Source organism: Primulina tabacum, chromosome 6 (assembly GCF_025594145.1).
Source record: "Primulina tabacum isolate GXHZ01 chromosome 6, ASM2559414v2, whole genome shotgun sequence".
Taxonomy (NCBI): Eukaryota; Viridiplantae; Streptophyta; class Magnoliopsida; order Lamiales; family Gesneriaceae; genus Primulina; species Primulina tabacum.
The window spans coordinates 39,482,233-39,502,898 of record NC_134555.1 but is presented as its reverse complement, the minus strand read 5'-3'; the positions used below and the strand labels follow the sequence as shown (position 1 = coordinate 39,502,898).

Sequence of the window (20,666 nt, the reverse complement as noted above, 5' to 3'; positions counted from 1 at the left end):
TTGTAAATAGAGTTTAAATGATATGAGATATCAATGTAATTTGATATGATAAAAAGACTATTTTGGTAAATTAATTTAATTGAAAACTAAAATTGATTATAATAATTGTGTGAAGTCTATTTAAAAAAATCTCCATATTTTATTTAGTTTACTTGCTCCAGTTTCATTATTTCAAAATTACAAAATTATTTTTCACAATTATAATATAATCCTAATTTAAATATAAAATAACTGCTTATCAAAAGTCAGTAGTATAAAATAATTTGGGATCTTATAAGAAGTTTTAATTTAAAAAAAGGTAAAAATTTATGTGAGATGGTTTCACAGGTCATATTTTGTGAGACAGATTTCTTATTTGGGTCATCCATGAAAAAATATTATTTTTGATGCTAAGAGTATTACTTTTTATTGTGAATATCAGTACGGTTGATTCCGTCTCACAGATAAAAATTCGTGAGACCGTCCCATAAGAGATCTACTCTTGAGAAAAATTAAATTAGGCCTTAAACATGGGATTAGTAATGTGTAAAATATTTTCATTTGTAGGCCGTAGAGCCCTAAAACTTCTTTATTCATAAAAGGGGATCGATTCCCCCTAATCGGTTGTCCAGCGTCAACGTAGCAGAAAACGGCAGCCATGTTGCTGCCTATCTGATATGCTAACTGGCTGAAATCAGTTGTCGGTTTGAAATAAATTGTGTTTTAGGTTGTAGGCAAAAACCCCAATGTGTTTGACGTTGATGTTGTTCGATGTTTCCTGCGATGGTGTTTGTTTGGAGCCACCACGTGTTCGATAAAATTGATGAATGACCGCAGCATACAACTTTTATTGTCGAGTTTATCATATGTGTGTCTTCACGTGTTAGATATAAATGGAAATCGGGTATTGTTTCTTAGATGGAAACGCGGATGCTGTAGAGTTTTGTCCCCACGAGTTGTTCTACAACGTGCTTGCAGCCTCCACTTACGTTCTTCAAGAGGGTGAAAGGCCTAGTCGCTCGGGTTCCATAACACTCTTTGATGTAGGTGCTGATGCCGAGCAGCTGCAGTTGATTCAGAGATTGGAAACCTCAGGAATTTTTGATATAAAGTGGAGCCCGGGAGTCGGAGAAGGTCTGGGGCCCCCTTTGCTCGCTCAAGCCGATGCTGATGGCTGGCTTAAGATACGTAGTTTGCATGGTTATGATTCAAATGGTTCAGAAATGCGCGGTATATTCGTAACCTCAGTTAATTTACATGACATGATTTCTTCTACATTTTTCTTTATCAACTGCATGCCTATTTATACGATTCATAGTTGCATAAATATTTAACTGATTAGAGATTACATGATTGATATGTGATAGCTGGTGGAAATGGCTGCGCGTTTTGTGGAACCTCCATTTGAATTATTTTGATTTTCACTAATCAAAGTATCAATTTTATTGAAGTATTTATTTTAATGTTGGCCACTTGTGTTATTTTGTGGGTAGGATCAAGATTTCAGTTTTATTTTTGTTCATGCATCTTATACGCACCAAGCACTTTGAAGAAGTTCCAGGTGTTAGCTGTGACCCAAGCCATTACACGGCCGCTGATTATAGTTAGACACAACAACACTCTCATGCTAGCATATGGGAGTAATCATGTGAAGTGATTCATAGAAAATTTACAATCAAAGCTGTCATGTTTCCAATTCTGTAAATCAAGTTTTGATGCACCATCGGAACACTTATTTGCTTCAAACATCCAACATTTGTGTTACCGAGATCCAAATGTCACGGCAATGTCTCACTAAAAAACACATGGAACGAGGTTTATTATTGTGAAGCAAGTAGAAACCGAGGCAAAAACTAGTGTACTTTAATTATGTTCAAGTTTTCTTGTGGTGATTTACAGTTGGAAGTTTTAAATTGCTGACCATCTTTCTTCTATTTCTAACTCCATTCCGTGTATCTTGTTTGATACAGGTATTCATCTGAAAGAAATGTGTGGCAAATGCATCAGTTCTTCCATGTGTCTGTGTGTTGACTGGAATCCCTCTGCAACATCCATGGTAGTTGGACTTTCCGACGGGTCTGTCTCTATAATCTCCCTCCAGGACTCCGAACTTAACATCTTACAAAAATGGAAAGCTCACGAATTCGAACTGTGGGCCGCTTCTTTTGATGTCCACCAACCAATGTTGGTGTACACAGGTTCGGATGACTGCACGTTTAGCTGTTGGGATTTAAGAAACGACCCTTCAAAATTAGTTTTCAAGAACACCAAAGTCCACAAAATGGGTATTTGTTGCATCGCAAAAAGCCCTACTGACTCTAACATTCTACTCACCGGTAGTTATGATGAACAACTAAGGATATGGGATGTCAGATCAACATCAAAACCGGTAAGTGAGTCTTCAATAGGCCTAGGTGGAGGAGTCTGGAGAATCAAGCACCATCCTTCTATATCTGGCCTGATTTTGGCTGCCTGTATGCACAATGGATTTGCAATTTTGAAAATTAAAGATGATCAAGCCCAAGTGGTTGAAACTTATGACAAGCATGCTTCTCTTGCTTATGGAGCAGATTGGCAAAGAGGGAATTCATTTATTGATGGGAAAAGGAAGAGTTCAGCAGTGGCAACTTGCTCGTTTTACGATCGACTCGTTCGTGTATGGACACCAGAAAGTGATATGTTTGTATGATTTACACCGTATATCTATTAATTGTGTGCACTTGTGGCGCTCAACTCCTACAGACATTCCCTGTTAGTGCATTGCTATCAGTACCATTTTTCTAGCATTTGTTTTACCTGAAAAGGATAATATTTTATCCCACTTTAGCTTAACAAATGAGCACTGTTCTTTATTTATATTTCTTCAGATAGGATCAAGAACACCGATTTAAAACTGTGTTGAACCAGACCAAGTGTCTATGTGAAAAAACATTTTACAAGATACATATAGAAAAATATCATTGGTTAAAATTCCAATTAAAATGCGTTTTTTATATTTTTTAAAAAAGGTTTTTGACGATAAATACACGTCCGATATTATAAATTTTTTAAATTTAATTTATGAGCTGAATTGATTTCAAATTATCCTTATTTTGGATATATTTGAAATCTCATAATTATTACTATACTTGAAATTTACTTTAGTTTTTTCAATTCAAGTAAGTTTAGGAATTAGAAAGTATGGATTTAAAATCTATTAGTTCATGTACAACTTTTGCTAATATAATATGATCTAGTATATATTTTAAATCACCGGTAAATAGTATTCTAGAATTTTAAAGGAAACAAAGTTAAGCTGCCAAACCAATACCTCTGAAAAAGTGTGATTGGGTTTACCAATGATCTATTTTGGCCCATACGTTTATTTATCTCAAATAATGAATTAAATATATTTTAATTCAGATTTTTTACAACCTAAGCTAAATCGAATAAAATTATAAAATAATATATGTATTAGCAAAAAAATAAAATCAAGCTATAAAATATTGGGTTATATTAAATAATTTTAAAACAATTATATATAGGAATGAAAGTTTAGAGTAACTGGCTTATTTAAAACACTTCACAAAAATGACAAAAATAATAATGTTGTTTTTATCTAAGAGTGTCTCATTTAATTAATTGCTCTACCTAATATATTTTAAGCAAAAACTTGTCTGAAATGATCTCACGGATCGTATTTTGTGAGACATATATCTTATTTGGGTCATCCCTGAAAAATTATTACTTTTTATGCTAAGAGTATCACTTTTTCTATGACACGTCTCATAGATAAAGATTTATGAGACACTCTCACAAAAAACCTACTCATTATAAAAACACTCAGTAAAACAGTCTTACTAATTAAGACTTAGTAAAAGGACTCAGTCCTACCGATATTCACAATAAAAAGTAATACTCTTAGCATAAAAAATAAATTTTTCATGGATGACTCAAATAAGAGATCCGTCTAACAAAATACGACCCGTGAGACTGTGTCACGCAAATTTTTGCTTTTTATAATACAACACCGAAACTCTTTATAATCCAATTCCGGGCCCAAGAGGGGTTCCTGCGGAAATACATGTTCCCATTAAAACCCCTCGAAAAGATAAAACTAACAAAGCAGACCAAAACTCTTTATAATTGAAGAGGTGTCCCAGAAAAATATATATTTTCAAAAAAACCCTCAAGTTTTAGCTCGATCATCCTTCGCCCACATAGATAAGGGTTTTTCTCTCTCTTTATCTCGCCTTCCATATAAATAGGCCCCTCCATCCTCACGTCCTCGATTCGTCTCCTCTTGTAGAGAGAGGAAACATAAATTTCTCTTATTTTCTCTCAAATCTTCTCTTTATCTCGGATTTTGTCTATCTTCAGGATATATAGGAAGAATTTTCTTTGTATACATATATAGATTGATTTTTTGGGTTTGTGGTTGATTGGACGGCGAAGATTTCCGATTTGCGAGTTATGCAGGCTGATCAGACTGTTTTGAGCTTAAGACCAGGTGGTGGCACACGCGGCAGAGTATTTGTCCCGCGATTCGATTCATCGTCGGCACCGAGTTCTGATCTCCCGCTGCTGCGTCCGCATGGTGGTACCGCAGCAGCTTCATTCCCTTCTTCCAAGGTTGGATTTTGTTCGATTTTTTTCAGATCTAGGGTTTTCTACTTGTCATGAATGTTTTTTTTTAAAAAAATATTATGGATTTGTCCTATTGTCTGGATTGGATGAGTATTGATTTGTTTATCATGCTTTGTATTCTATGTGCTATGTATATGCAGAGCAATTTTTAGTTCCAGTACGAGTTATTTGTCATTCTTTTGTGAATGTAATGAAAGTGGTTTATTGAAGCGGAAAATTGATTCACTTGGTATTATGTTTATAACATGTATGCCATTTTTGGCCGTGTTGTAATTTGTTTTTATATCGAAATGTGCATTGATGTATGTGATTTCAGGCACGTATATATGTTGAGTCTGAGTGTAACTAAAAACAAAATATTTCATGCAGTTGTTGATCCATTGTGATCTTAAATAGATGCTAATTCTGATTTCTGATAGTTTGACCTTACCTTTTACAAAAGTGTCATGCTATGTAATTAACCAGTGTTTATTTATGTAGCACCCTTACCCGAGCCATTAATAAATAGATTAATAAGCATGCAAAATTCAAACTTAATAACAACAATAGCACAGCGAAACCAAATAACTTAATCATATTACAACCCAAACGAAAACAAAACAATAGTAGCAGTCTTAAACATTAATACAACCATATCGAAAACATAATACTGCACGAGAATACGATAAACCAAACAAAACCTCCACTGGATCACCACCGAAAACCTAAATGCTCTAGCCATTGCCTTGGATGTCCGAACTGTCCAATCTAAGACCTGTCCCACGGAATGGGGTGCCCAAGATGAAGACAAGGACGTGAGCGACAATCGCCCAATACGAGAATGTACGACTATACAAATTGTTTTGATGCATGTGAAATGCAGTATGCTCAGATATGAAGGATCAAGTCAAGAATCTCATGCTCACTCTAGAGGCGCCTGAATATGTAGTCTCTGATCTGCCCTAGGCATGTTTTGGCTCGCACACTCATCATCAAGACGTGGACCTACAATGTCCAGGTCATCAGAGCCTGCAGGTCCCGTCGGACACTGTAGCTCTCGATGCCCCATCGTCAACAATACAGAATAGGGTTGAGCGAGCCCAACAAACGAGGTATATTTCAAAAGATATCAGGCTTAACATGATGTCATACAAAATATGCTAAAGCAGTAAAAGACGTATCATGTAACAGATAAATATGCAACATATAAGTGTGTACACTACGCTTCGATATCTCAGTCATTACATCACGTGCCTCACTAAAATAATCCGACAGAAATCTCTGAACCTAGACAATACCAACATAATAAAATCACTATCAAACCAGATCCTGAATTACCAAACATGCTACAAAGTTCTTCCTAATGATCTTTAAATCACTATTATGTCTTTAGGATGATACTTGCGTCCGTCGTCAGGCTGCTGATGATGTCTCGATTCCAGTTCACAGACCCCTCCTTGAGTCGACACTAGCTCCAAAATTTCCTGACATCAAACTGCCCTAGAAACTGGCTAGAAAACCTAAGTTATATTGCTAGAAGTGAACTCTCTCTGAAGGATGCGGTGTAAGAAACAAAAGAAATCATCTTCCATTTATAGTCTGTATTCAGACTAGTTCAGAAAATCCGAATCAATCTAATCTGCCACGTGTCAGAATCTCATTTGTCTAGTTAGATTTCTCGGGATAATGTAATATGAAGTAGGTTGGGTTGTCTATTTTAAATTCGGTCGATCCCAACACTTTGATCTCAAATTATCAATTTCTTAATAATGGTTAATTAACAACTCTTTAATTATCTCTTTATTAGTACTTCATTCAAAATAAGGATTCGAGTCATTACAATTTAGCCCCTCTCTTTTTTCAACCCTTGGATGTTCGAGCAAATGTCCTAAAACTACCTTTTGACAAAATTAAGATCTTGACATTCATATTGTTGCATCCAAGGATAAATTCTGGCGTTCCTAATTTGAGTTTGTTGATGTGGAGTTGTGAACGTCCTAATTCTTGGCAGTGTACTTAAGTAGTGCAGTTGCTGTAAATATGGACGTAAAGCAATTTATGTAGGATTTAGGTGGGCATCCAGTTAGGTTCAGGATGTCTATAAAGAACCTGCATATAATTGGCATCATGCCATACTTTTACTTTTCTTCATGCATTGTAGAATAATTTTCTAGATCTGCTAGGGGTCCATAACCTGTGCTGGGAACTATTCTATTTTTGGTATAGAAGTCCTTCGTTACGGAAAGAACTGCTGCTTGCATATGATATGAAAACTTTATTGACAAGATATCCAGATTTTTTGTTTGGCGTTTCACAATTATAATTTGTACACAATCGCCCTTTTTAACTATCTGTTACATGTGTCAAAATCTCAGGTATTGGAAGAGTTTATATTATTCCCAATAGTTATGGTTCAGTTTTAGAATCATTTACTGTCCTTGTATTTCCGTCGCCTTTTGAATTTTTAAAATGATTTTTTGATCTGATCTCTGCCCAAATTCAAAGATTTGAATGATAACCATGAAATCTGATTTTACTTTAAATCAGTTATCCATTTTTAAGTCGTTTTTTTGCTAGCTTTTGTGCAATTGACCACCATTTTTTTTTAATGTTGATAGACTGGAGAGTCTCATTTTGAAGGCTGTGAGCATATCCGCTACACCAGAGACCAGCTGTTGCAGCTTAGGGAGGTAATCTGCTTATCACTTTTAAGGATTTTCTGTCAATACCTCTTCTTATCACTTCTAGTGATATTCTGTCATATTATCTTGCATATTTAGGTTTTCGTGTCTTGTAATTTTACTTACAAAAAACCCATCCATTTTTTGTTTTATCTGTCTATATTTGGTTTGTCACAAATTTTTTATATGGTTTTATAACCCTTTAGTGGGTTAGTTCATATTTTTTGATTTATTTTGTGAAACAGACATATATAATGATTCTTAGTTGATTAATTATAAAGATACTTTATTATATGGTAAATTTACTCTTTAGAATAATGAATTGCCAATTTATCCATTAACTAAACGCAATTAATATGTAGGGTTATGCTGTACTTTTTTTTAGTTATCATCTATGTTACTAATTTGGAACCAGCTAGTTCAAATCCTCCCCCCCCCCCCCTCCCCTTGTCATGTGCTCAGCACTAAAGCCATCCGGCCTTTTGAATTCTCTCTTAATACTTTCCTGGCTGTTGGTTGATACTTCGCTAATTTTCCATGACTTGATTATCTTTTCGTAGGTGGTTGACATCCCAGCAGATATTTTAAGAGTCAAACAAGAGGTTGAAACCGAATTTTTTGGTACAGATCCAAGCTGGGGTCGTGGAGAAAACAATGTAAGTTCGCGCCTTACGATAAAAAAGATAATTTACTTCTCATTTAGTTTATGTGATTTTTCATTGAATTGTTGTGTTTTGACGCTGTACGTCCTGTTACCCTCTGTTGGACATGGTTTGTTAGAGTTGATTAAGCCATAAACTGCCCATTATTTTGTTGTCTTATTTTAATAACAATGTAACAGGAAGTAACTTCCTTTTGTAGCCTCAAAATCTGGTTCAGAGTAACTATTCTAAGCCGGACAATCGTGACTGGCGTAGTCGTTCTGCACAATTTCCCGTGCCTGCAGATAGAGAATTTGGACAGATTGACCCTAGGCTACAGGATGTAAACCAATACGATAAGCAAGAGCAGCTGAGCACGCAGTTTGGAACATTACAAATTTCTTCCAATCAAATTCAAGGGGTAATCCATTTCTTTTTTTTTTTGTTTGTTTTTTCCTGCATGATATATCTGTTTTGAGAACCTATTTCAATTGCGATATGCTGTTCTTTCACATATGTTAAGGTTCAAGGAGCATGTGAGTGTAAGAAACTGGCAACCTAAAATTCTGATTGTCCCAGCTTTCTGGCCTTATAAGAGTTTTGAACTTGTGCATATGTGCTTTTTTGCCATTGTTTATAACAGTTTGTGGTTATTGACTTACATCATGTTGTTTTAGCTGCTAAAAAATTTATGTGTTGTGTATCAGGTTGCACCCACTTTAGTCAAGGCTGAGATGCCTTGGTCTGCTCGAAGAGGAAATCTTTCTGAAAAGGACCGTGTTTTGAAAACAGTGAAAGGGTATTACAGTTTACCTCCGCTAAATTTTGATTCACACATAGTCGCTATATTTGAGTATTATATATGCTTTTTTATTTTTATCTGGGAGGCTTGTGCTTGTTTTAGTTTTTCATGTCCTTAACATGTACTGTCATGTTTACTGTCATTTGTGTGCATCCATCGACATTATTGTAATTGGGGTTTCAAATTCTGCAACCGCCATTGCCATTATGTTCACATGGTGAAATTGGCAGAAATTTTCTGATTTATTGATGACTTGGTGTTATCTTTCTTCACCAGAGTTCTAATTTAGAGTACTCTTAACACTCCTTTCACCCAAAAACTGGCTGCTGAATGTCACGAGTTTCTTGCAGCATACTGAACAAGTTGACGCCTGAGAAGTTCGATCTTCTGAAGGGCCAATTGATTGATTCTGGGATTACAACAGCTGATATTTTGAAGGTACTCGAAGTTGCAAATTTAGTTCAGTAGTAGGTTTCATGAAATATTATAGTTTTCTCGGTACAAGTACTCTCTGCTCCCTATTGCAAACTTCATTCTTTTTTCACATTTTTGAGCCTATGTTCATTTTTCTACCGCAGGGAGTTATCTCCTTGATATTTGACAAAGCTGTGCTGGAGCCCACATTTTGCCCAATGTATGCATTGCTGTGCTCGGATCTGAACGAAAAGCTCCCCCCATTTCCATCAGATGAGCCTGGTGGTAGAGAAATTACGTTTAAGAGAGTTCTCTTGAATATCTGCCAGGAGGCATTTGAAGGTTCTGACAAATTAAGGGAAGAACTTCAGCAGATGACTGCTCCTGAACAGGAGTCAGAGCGAAGAGATAAAGAAAGGTTAATCAAAATTCGAACCCTTGGAAACATTCGTCTAATCGGTGAACTTTTAAAGCAGAAGATGATTCCAGAGAAGCTTGTTCATCATATCGTTCTGGTTCTCTCTCTCTCTCTGTGTGTGTGTGTGCGCGTGTGTGTGTCTCAACCCCTCCTGTGTCTATGCATCACTTTATATATGCCTCCATGATTCTGTTCATTTATTTTAACCCATTTATCTATGTTATTGTATATCTTTTCTTTACTGATATGTTTCTTCTGTGCTGCAATTTATTTGTGTTTTATCATCAACTACTTGGTCTGATAGCTTTGGGCTTTTTCACAGGAACTCTTGGGACCTGATACCAAGAGTTGTCCAGAAGAGGAGAATGTTGAGGCCATATGTCAGTTCTTTAACACCATTGGTAAACAGCTTGATGAAAACCCAAAATCGAAGCGTATCAATGACATGTATTTCAATCGCTTGAAGGAACTGTCAACAAATCCTCAGTTGGCTTCAAGACTGAGGTTTATGGTTCGTAACGTGCTAGATCTGCGAGCTAATAATTGGGTTCCAAGGCGGGAAGAGGTAACCCCATATCTTATTTTTACTGCCTTTCTCCATATGTTCTTTTCCCTGAAATATTATTATCTATTTTTCTGCTTTGACTTATTAGGTGAAAGCCAAAACCATCACGGAGATCCATAGTGAAGCTGAGAAGAATTTGGGGCTACGGCCAGGTGCTACTGCTAGCATCAGAAATAGTCGGGTGATTACTTCTGGAGCTCAAGGGGATATTAGTCCCAGTGGCTTCCCCATGAACCTTCCTGGTTCAGGTGGTATGATGCCTGGCATGCCTGGAACAAGGAAAATGCCTGGAATGGATGAAGACAATTGGGAAGTTCCGAGATCCCGATCTATGCCAAGAGGTGATGGTTCGAACATTCAGACTGCCGGTCGTGTTCAACCGCCACCAATTGGGAAATCACCTTTACTTAACCAGCGGGTTCTACCTCAAGGTAGTGGTGGTTTCATGAGTGGTAGAGCAAGTGCCCTCTTGCAAGGTAGCAGTGGTGCACTTCCTCGGCCAGCCAACTATAGTGGATATTCTACGGAACCAGCATCTCAAGTGCCTACCCCATATGGTCAGGCTCAGGTTCCAAATGCAACCATTGTTCCAGTTACTGACAAGCCATCGGTTCCGGTTTCAAGGTTGAATCCAGGTGAGTTTAAGAGTAAAATAACCTCGATTCTGGAGGAATATTTTAGCATCAAACTTTTGGATGAAGCCTTGCAATGTGTGGAGGAATTGCAGTCACCTTCATATCATTCTGAGGTAGTCAAAGAGGCCATCTCTCAAGGTTTGGAGAAAAGCCCACCTTGTGTTGAACTTGTCTCAAAACTTTTGGAACACTTGCTGGCAAAGAAGGTTATTAACGAGACCGACATTGCTACTGGATGTCTTGCATATGCAGCGCTACTGGATGACCTTGCCATTGATTTACCAAAAGCCCCAGCTAATTTTGGTGAAATTATTGGGAAACTAGTTATAGCCGGAGGATTGGACTTTAAATTGCTGCAAGAGATTCTTTCGAAGGTTGGTGATGATTTTTTCCAGAAAGCCATATTTACGGCTACTATAAAGGCTGTTAGCTCCGACCGGACTGGCACGAAGATAATGGATTCACAGGCACCTGATATTGCCGCGTGTGAGAGCCTATTTTAGTGCTCACTCGTTGTGCAGGAGTCATTTGTAACATCATAAAATGAATGTGCTCATCATTCTCCTCCGTTGCTGCGGTTTGTGGTCTGAATTATGCCATGATATCCGGGCACCCGGGTCAACAATGTCACTTCTAGACAAGTTGGTGCGGAGCCATGTAGCATGAGGTGATGGATGGAGGATGGGATGTGTACTTTTATCCCGGTCATCATATTAGTGTGTTCGTTCGGGCGGAAAGGCTTGGAATATGATAGATTTATGTATTCTCTCGTGTTGGCCAGTCGGTCCCAATATGCTCGAGTTGTTCTGTATTTCATTAGTTTTTTTTTTAAATCTTTGATTTAATATTTTTTTCACTTGTTAAATTACTTTAAATCGCTATATCATAACTCGAATTTGCACAATTTTAAAAGAGTGATATATTTGTTTCATTTTCTTTTAAGGATCTATTGTTTCTTGCGACGACTATTTAATTTCTTGTAGTTGTCACATTTTATGCGTGCAGCCTATATTTCATGATTAAGTATCACTTGTTTTGGTCATTTCTTACCAGTGACTTGGTATGCTTGATTTATATTAAATATGAGTAATATTATGATTATAAGAATTAATCACGAATGATACTGTAATTTCAAATTGTTTCATTTTATTGAGAGAAATACGAAAATCAACAAGAAAATTAACTATAATTTTGAAATAATTAATTAAAACAAAAACAAACCATGACACAAGTTGTTTTGATTCTATTATGTCCAAATGTAATAAATAGTAAGAGAAGAAACACATATAATTTTTTTTGTTGTTGAAAACACCGTATTATTTCATATTCTAACTAACAACTTCTCGTTTCTATTTTTATAACTTATTTTTATTCCTTATTTGCTATTTTGAGTTTCTCAAATTTCCAGCATATTCTACATCTTAATTTAAAAACTAGTTTTCAACAACAAATACAGAATCATTTGAAGCCCGAAGGCCCACCGGCCCACCTTTAATAATGGTTTGGGCCATTATATAGCCCATTGAACCTAACACATCTTCGCATATAAATTTATCCAGTCCCGCGCTGAACTATCTCATCTCAATCAGGAAAATGGAGAATCCGCCAAAGCAATTTAACTGCGATTTGAATCCTCACATGGAACTCGCTTTAGCAATCGCCATTCTCAAATCCCGGCGTCATCCTTCTTCTGCTGCTACTGCTGATCAAGTTCAGTCTCAACCTTCTTGCAGCATCATCTATGAACCAGACGCGATCAAATGGAAACGAAAGGTTGCAATTCTCATTTTTCGTTTTGTTTTTGGTGAATCTATCTCTTTATTTGTAGCGCGAGTGATCAAGCTTTTTTTTTGGGAAAGTTCAGTCTAAACAGCGGAAAGAAGAAATCACGAGGCTTAAGGAAGATCTCAAACTTGCTGAAGGTTAGCTCTCTATTTGTTTCTCTCTCTCTCTCTCTCTAGGCATTTTATTGTTTTGTGATTTATATCTATCTTAATGTCTTTTATCTGTTATTATTTTTGAATTTTCATAAAACAGGTGCAGAAACATTTGAAGGCGGAGTTAATATTAGGATGAGTTCTGAGATTTTTTTGTTAACGATACTTTCTTAACACATGATTGGTTTCTAACTTTAGATGGGATCCATCATGATGTCTTTCCGGGAAACATGATGTGCACATGCTATTTCTTTGATGATTTGGGGGATATCAGTCTTAAGGATACTACAGATGGAGCTGGATCTGATCAGAAGAGATTTAGAGATGTACTTAGGCGGAGATTTCTTAGACAAGGTTACTCCTCGCAAATTGTTTATATATTACGTAAAAGTCATCGATTTGAAACCTTTCAAATAGAACCTTGAAGTGTTTGTCTTTATTCTTGTTTTTTTCACCAGGTAGTAATTTTATTTCTTTTTAACGTTTGTTGACAGAGTTATAAAACAATTCATTTTTGTTTCGAAATTGCAGTGCGATTGAGGGAACGGAAGAGGAAAAGAGATGATTGCTCATCAGAGAGATCATGTATCTCAGGTGAAACTTCATCATAAATTTTTTAAGTACTGGAAATAAGTTGTGTTTTTGGCTATTGAAGTAACAAGTATTTTAGTCTCATTTTGTGAGGTGAGGCATATGTGATTTGCTAATAAATCGGACTTGAACCTTTTTAATTTAATTGTCAAGGTCATCTTGGCAAAGGGGAAGTTAAAATGAGGATCCGCACAGGTGACTCAAGACCAGTATGTAAACTTAAATTTAATGAAAAAATGTGAATTTGTCTAAAAACAGGGGAAGTTCATTTTTCCATGATGCTGTAAGAATGAGCAACATGAGTTATTCTCATTCCTAAATCTTTACCTAAAATTATCCTGTTGCTTCCAGACACATCATGAACAATACTAGAATATCCATGTTTCAGCATCAGTAAACAGGCTAAACATTTCACGTCCATAAATTTTGTGGTTCGAGGTGACGACCGGAAATATGTTTAAACTCCTGGATCAATACCAGTATGCACGTATATTATCTACAACATCTGTGCCTGTGTGGGAGAATTAAAAGGAAAACATGGTTTACCATTGAAACAGAAGTGCAAGTTGGTTGATGGTTTGCTCGTTGACACTAGTGAAATTTGGTTTCTAGTTTGATTTTACTGTGCCTTACTGCTTGATTATTGTACTTGGCAGATTTTTCCAGTGAAAATGAAATGGAGCAACTGAGAGCTTCAGTAGATTTTCTTGTGGAGCTTTGTGAGAACTCCTCTGTGGCCAGAGTGTGTTGCTTTATCCTTTCTTCCCTCCAGAGTTTCATCAAACTGGAGTTGATAAATTTTATTATTTCACCACTCATAGTTCATCAGTTTAGACTTTTTATTCAGGCTTCCATATATTTTGTAGGTAGAGGGTAATTTCAAGAACTGGTCTCACCAAGCTGTTGACTTTATTCTAGGTACAATTTAATTGTTCTTCTCCTTCCCCCTCTAAGCATGCCAAAGCTGTACTTAAATACCACCAGTGCTGGTGAATGACCTTCCTATATTTGGCAAATGATAAAGGTAGTCCAAGTGCCAAGGATGTGAAGCAGACACGCTCAATAATAACACCTGTTTCTTTGTGTGCCTTAGGTAGTCGCTGGATAAAATTATAATCCTTGAGAAACCATAGAGAAGTTCGTCATCGTTTCGTCCAATCTTGAAATCGTGACTGTTCACAGTGTTGTAGAAATTTCAATACTTCAGTTTTCTAAGAAAGAATAATTCAATTTTCATTTTGGAACATCCGGAAACTTTTTGTTTTCTATTTAATAACCATCCTTGCTCAAAACCACAGTGAGCTGAAGTCTTGACCACTTTTTTGACATCCATACTGCATTTCTGGAAATATATTTAAATTTAATGTCTTCACTCTAGTCTAACATTAAATGCCAATTCAAGCCAAGCCATTAATTTGTCAATGGAAAGACTAGAGAAATATTTGTCTGGGTTAATCTGAAGCCATTGCTTGCCCAGGACTAGAGAGCAACAGCTTGCTCAATGGCATTTCTAACTCATGTGAGCTTAGTTTCCTGGGCAGGTGATCTTGTGATATCTTTTTTCTTAAATAGAAGGGTTGAAAAAATTTGTTATTACCTGTAATTTGTCTCATGTTATTTTCTGGTTTTATGAAGCCACACTAAAAGCTCTATCACCAAAAGGAAATATTGACGAGACTGTTGAAAGCATTGTTAGTAGCTTAATCCTGCGTTTGATACGAAGGATGTGCGATGGGTCACGAGGAGATGGTAATGGTTGATCGTGTATCCATTTGAAGTCTTGCCTTAGTTGCTATGTTGTCTCATTGTCATTATTTATGCAGATATCTTGTTTTTCAGTGATTTAGTTGTGTCAATGATTCCCCTCCCATTTTATTTTATTTTATTTTTCTTTAAGTTTACTGGTGGATTTGGGTTTCAAAAACAATTAGGCCATATGTTGGAATTTGGATGTATTTTCCACTGATGTTTTGAATTTTACCAATTCTGTTTCACACATAACATATCTGGTACTCAGTACTTGTACAAATTTACTCCTCCATGAAACATCTTGGAATGACTTGTCTGCGGACTTTTTCCTCATAACTGCTCATATATATGTTTTTTTACTCAGGAACTTATTTGAATCACTAGAAAGAGTTCTAAGACCATGACTATGCCCAAAACTACTGAATTTTATTGCAATAGATATGCTTAACGGTTTCTTAATTAACTCCACGAGCTTGAAAAAACCTGAATGTTCTGCTTGAATATGAAATTTCAAGGCCTGGATCATTCCATCTTAACTGGCAAGGGGCTGAGAACAACTTGAGATTTTGTTCTTCTTGAGAAGTATCCAGCTGTACGTACCTAAAGTTAGCCAAGCTAATATTATATCATGTCCGTGGATGCTGTAACAGTCCAGCATCTGAATCTTGAACAAGGGATAAGCAAGTACTTGTATTGAACAAGCGCTTCATGTCTAACAGGTCTGTTCTAGACAAAATAGATGAAGCAAAACTCAGGAATTAAAATTTGGATAATAAGCACATCCATCCATCTATAATGTCATAAAAAATTAATATGACTGCATTGGAAGAATTTGTAGGAATAGTATTTCAAGATCTTCTTCAATTAATCAGGATGCTTTAATATGCAGGTATTCCACGCCTAACAACCTCCGTTAGTAACATAAAGAGCTAGGCTTTGGCTTTTGAGCATGCCTTTGATGCAATGTATTCTTAATTTTTTTTTTTTTAAAGAATGAAGTATTCTCGAAATTTGTGTTAGTATCTTTATTAACGAGTTAGTTTAACTTAATTTTTACTTCCCTGTATTAAATTGTTTTTCTTTTCCTTTTTAGAGTCCCGTCATTCTCACAATAATTTCCAGTTCTATATTCAACATTTATTGCGTAAGCTTGGAACCAATCCTTGTGTTGGTCAACGCGTGATCCTTTCAGTTTCTCAGAGAATTTCTCTAGTTGCAGAAAGTCTACTCTTCATGGATCCATTTGATCGTGCCTTTCCCCAAATGCATAACTGTATCTACATAATGTAAGTGTCAAAATTCACATAATATTTATAAGTATCAACATAGATAACTCGTAAGGTTGCTTTAGCACCAGAATCTGTTTTCCTCTATTTAGTACAACGCTGTTTTTTGGTAGCAAGAAAACCATGTTGTTCACTTAGAAACATTGTAGTTTAAAGTGCACTGGTTACATGTCTAGCCTGACCGCATAACGAGGCACAAATACGAATGCTGCATCTAGGCTTAAGCCAATGCTTGGCCTTTGGTATTCCACATGCTTCTAATGTAGGCATTGTAAGTTCTGGTGCCATGCAACATAATAATAGTCAGTCGCATTACTTGTACACATCAATTTTGTTTTATTGTTGTATGATAGTTTGAGAGTGCATACCATATCTTAGCATTAAAAATTTCCTCGGGCACAAGGTACTTGGACAATTTAGTTGCATTTGGAACTCGAGTAGCTATATCTTAAAATCAATTTGTAGACATCTTTCTTCTGGCTTTCTATACTGCATAATTAGAGCGTTTGATGTTTTTGTAGCTTACCACTTTTCATCCCGTCGACTACTTGTGGAATCTTAATGAAATTTCTTAATTGAGAAATTATTAATGACGATGGCAGGATCCAGCTAATTGAGTTTTTGGTTTCAGACTGTCTGATTTCCTGGTCAATCAGTCAAGAATTTGAGTTAAGTAAGTTTTCTCTTGAATAATTTTTTATAATCATCAATATATTTGATTGTATTCGGTGAAGCGCAGCAGAGTAACTATTTCTTATCCTAAAAAAAATAACTTATAGTAGATAACTTACACATTTAAATAACATTTCTATTTTTTAAACAAGTAATTAGAAATTTAAAAATTTTACCAATATTTTTTTCTGATGTTATCCTTCTCTTGACACGGACAAGGAATGAACAATTGTCTTTATCATGATCCCTGAATAAGTGGTTATTGTTCAAATGTAGTTAAAAGTCTTCTGTATAAAATTATATTGACCAATGTTATTTTAAAAATTTTCCCCAAATTAATTTATTCACCATGTGTCTTTTATATGAATGAATCATTTGGTACGGAACATCTGGATTGTTTGAAACGAACATGTATTCCCAAAAAATGTCTTCCTGTAGGGATTTTAGAAGATTGGGTGGCATCCATTTTCCATGCCCGAAAAGCCTTGGAGCTTTTGGAGGGCAGAAATGCACTGTACATGTTATATATGGACCGAGTCGTGGGAGTTTTAACACGACAACTGGGTCAGGTTTCGTCTGTTTGTCAGCTACAGCCTGATATTCTTGCTAAATTGTTTGGCTGAATGCTGCATTCTATCTACATGTGTTGGCTGCAGATTTTTCAAAATAATTTAGGGATATTTCATGTTCATATTTCTGTCACTAACATATTTGGGTGACATCATGGCATAAGAACTTGAATTCGATGCAATTTTTTTTTTCCCGAAAAATTATTTTGTATAAAATTTTTGGGTAAAACCTCATCATTGAATTTGTTAGGACGGCACAAATTGTATGTGAAAAAAATATTTTAAAGATTTGATTAAAAATAACAATATTTTCAGTTTTTCATCAATAAATTTTGATAGATAATCTCGTGCACCATTTTCAATCTAATTTTAGATAAATTAATTTAAATTACTAATTTTTTTTTGAAACAATATAAATCACACTTACGGTGTAAATTTTACTTTTTATAAGGATGGATTAATTCTTAAAGACTGCATGTGCTTTGTTTATGTTAGGTGCCTATTGGTGATTTCGTATCTTCTAATCTTGGCTGGACAACCTGCAACTTTTAACACAACAAGAAACAATATAATATGATATGTTAGAATAAAACGGGGCTCAGACGAACTGATTTTGGCTTTTCCAAATACGCAGTAAACCAAGGCGAAGACCACAAAGGTTTCCCTATAGAAAAATTGATTAATGCCCTTTCTTTCACGCTCTCACTGTCTCACTTTCAAGACGGCCAGGCGGATTGCGCACACACACAGATTTAGCCCATTTCTGTCACGTGAACAAACGAGAGAGAGAAACACACAGAATAGCACAAAGCAAAGAGAACACCGAACACACTCAGTCACCGAAGGAAGACGCACACAAAGCAAAGTATCACGTTCTCTCTTCTCTCAAGTCGGCTGCTCACTCTCTGGAGAAAAGAAACTTTAGGCGGCTGCTATAAATAAAGGAAGATAGGCTTCTTAAAGCCCTACAGCCCAGATGTGAAGACAAAAAAGGGGGTAGAAGTCAAAAGGGCTATGGTAATGGGCTGGAGGAAAGTTGGGCCAAACCCAAGATTTCTCCACCGTTTTGGCCCAACACTTGTTCAACTGGTCAGGAGAGTCACCTACAGCAATCATCATTGCCCCACTTGCAGAAAACACAAAGTTAGTACACGTATCAATATGTAGCAAACACTAAGTAAGCTACACTACAAACCAGAAACAGAACACATCAATCAGAAGCATCAAAGTTTAAAATTTTTAGACAAGATATAAATTTTTCAGCTGATAAATACTTAGTTCCTATATCAGCAGAATTAAATTGAGAAGTGATTTTTTCAAGATAGACTATGCCTTTTGCAACCACATCACGAATGTAGTGGAATCTAACATCAATATGTTTAGTTCTATCATGAAAAATAGGATTCTTACACAATTGTATACCAGGCTGGCTGTCAGAAAATACTACAACTTCACCTTCAAGAAAACCAATTTCAGAAATAAGACCATTCAACCAAATAGCTTCTTTTAAAGCTTCAGTGACAGCAACTGTAACGCCCCGAAAATTTAAGAGTCCACGCGAACCACATGCATGCAATTATTAAATTCTTTGTGTATTTTAATTAATTGTTTTAATTGCTTGAATTAGTTATGTTGTGCATATTAGCATGTTTAAAATATATTTGTTTACATGATTGCATTAAAACGTATTTTTAAAGGTTATTCGAGTTGCGATCGAGGAACGGAGATCGAGGGCTGGAAAAAAAAATAAAAAATGTTTTTATTAAGCAATTGTTTTTAATTATTTAAAATAAGGGTGATGCTTTTTCTTATTTTTGAAAATATGGGGTTTTGAGGTGATTTAATACGCCGTGATATAAATTTTATCGGTGTTGATTTCTCAACAAAAATATGAACTTTTTAGCAACCTGGCTATTTACTCTACAAACTATTTTACCAAAAAACTATTTTAATATTTTATTTAAATCTTAATTAGACTAATGAGCTTAATTTAATGGCTTAATAGGCCTAAAGCCTTGTTAGTAATTAATTAGTATATAATATATGTTAGGTCTCCTAAACCCTACACTCCTCACACAATCAATCGGCCACCCTCTTTTAAAATTCTGAAATTTCTCTCCTCCCAAAACACCACACACACGACACTATACACACAAGTTTTGAAGAAAATTCGTAGGCCAAAGGAGAAACAAGCCAAGGTTGCTATCCGTTCTTCGACGTCAACGGTTATTCGTGCGCATATAACGCAAAGGCACGCCTATTCTTTTCTTCAAACCATCAGCACATCATATTAAGTGTTTTATGCATGAAAAGTTTGCAAAATAAGAGACACTTTATGTAATTTTCGTTTGTGCATGTAACATGAAATTTTCAAGTAGGTTCTTTGATCCAAAGTATGTTGTTTATGTGCAAAAAGGGGCTGCCATGTCTAGGAAGGGTTAAGGTATGGTTTTACATGAATTTCAGACTCTTAAAACATCACCTAAACCACACACACCAATCTGGACACAACCTACAAGCACTTGGCTGTCATGGGGAACAAGGGGGTTCGGTTTTATTGTTGCAGGGGCTAGGGCTCGGTTGGTTGGTTCCAGAGGCTAGCCAAGGTCGAGGGTGAGTCAGTGGGAGAGTCCTAGCCACGCTAGGACTCGATACCATGGGCTGGGGAGGAGTCCTAGCAAGCTAGGACTCCACCCGAGAGGGAGAAAACATAGGGGCTGTGCAGGTTGCAGCAAATGTGCAAGGTTTGTGGCTCGGTCAGGGGCGTTGGGGCTGGGCTAGGGTAAGTCCTTAGGATCCTAAGAAGGTGCACAAGGGGCTGGTTCAAGGTCTGGCTCGATGCTTAGGGGCTTAGCATCAGAAAACGTGAGGAAGGGTCATGGCAACAAGGGTGGCGTGAGGGTGCTGTCCAACTTCAGGAGTTTGCTGCTCGCGTCCAGGGGCTTGGGTTGGTCTGGGTATGGTCTGGGCGTGGTCCAGGGTCAGTTAGGGTCAGGGTGGCTCGATGGTTAAGGGTTGGGAGGAGTCCTAGCCTAGGTAGGAGTTCAATGGCTCAAGGTAACACATGCACACACACCTGCAGAAGGTTGGGTCAAATTCCAGCAAGCTTTTGGTCGGGCCAG

The 20,666-nt window shown here is 36.5% G+C and overlaps 3 protein-coding genes, 1 long non-coding RNA gene and 1 other non-coding gene across 6 annotated transcripts; all 5 read left to right on the top strand.

Moving 5' to 3' along the window:
- The first annotated feature begins 528 nt into the window (after positions 1 to 528).
- On the top strand, positions 529 to 2,762 carry LOC142549454 (uncharacterized). The gene is made up of 2 exons (XM_075658410.1): positions 529 to 1,209; positions 1,950 to 2,762. Exons 1-2 carry the CDS (start codon positions 873 to 875, stop codon positions 2,666 to 2,668), a joined length of 1,056 nt encoding a protein of 351 aa, XP_075514525.1. The 5' UTR covers positions 529 to 872; the 3' UTR covers positions 2,669 to 2,762.
- Positions 2,763 to 4,220: 1,458 nt separating this feature from the next.
- LOC142549452 (eukaryotic translation initiation factor-like) lies at positions 4,221 to 11,731 on the top strand. The gene is made up of 9 exons (XM_075658409.1): positions 4,221 to 4,590; positions 7,203 to 7,274; positions 7,826 to 7,921; positions 8,127 to 8,327; positions 8,614 to 8,705; positions 9,059 to 9,146; positions 9,287 to 9,637; positions 9,863 to 10,105; positions 10,194 to 11,731. The coding sequence occupies exons 1-9, from the start codon at positions 4,432 to 4,434 to the stop codon at positions 11,241 to 11,243; spliced, it is 2,352 nt and encodes a 783-aa protein (XP_075514524.1). The 5' UTR covers positions 4,221 to 4,431; the 3' UTR covers positions 11,244 to 11,731.
- Positions 4,615 to 6,623, top strand: LOC142549453 (uncharacterized). The gene is made up of 2 exons (XR_012821210.1): positions 4,615 to 5,081; positions 6,432 to 6,623. It is a non-coding gene; the product is annotated as an uncharacterized LOC142549453 (long non-coding RNA).
- On the top strand, positions 6,599 to 6,705 carry LOC142550401 (small nucleolar RNA snoR103). Its single transcript, XR_012821360.1, has one exon. It is a non-coding gene; the product is annotated as a small nucleolar RNA snoR103 (small nucleolar RNA).
- A 568-nt stretch (positions 11,732 to 12,299) lies between the features above and the next one.
- On the top strand, positions 12,300 to 17,810 carry LOC142549451 (protein MULTIPOLAR SPINDLE 1-like). Of its 2 annotated transcripts, none has more exons than XM_075658407.1 (10): positions 12,300 to 12,513; positions 12,605 to 12,662; positions 12,876 to 13,031; positions 13,209 to 13,271; positions 13,925 to 14,010; positions 14,135 to 14,186; positions 14,904 to 15,017; positions 16,111 to 16,303; positions 16,906 to 16,971; positions 17,414 to 17,810. In XM_075658407.1, exons 1-10 carry the CDS (start codon positions 12,334 to 12,336, stop codon positions 17,571 to 17,573), a joined length of 1,128 nt encoding a protein of 375 aa, XP_075514522.1. In that variant the 5' UTR covers positions 12,300 to 12,333; the 3' UTR covers positions 17,574 to 17,810. The 2 variants fall into 2 exon arrangements, with proteins under 2 accessions (XP_075514522.1, XP_075514521.1); XM_075658406.1 differs by having other exon boundaries at positions 16,906 to 16,976; positions 17,414 to 17,809.
- Positions 17,811 to 20,666: the final 2,856 nt, after the last annotated feature.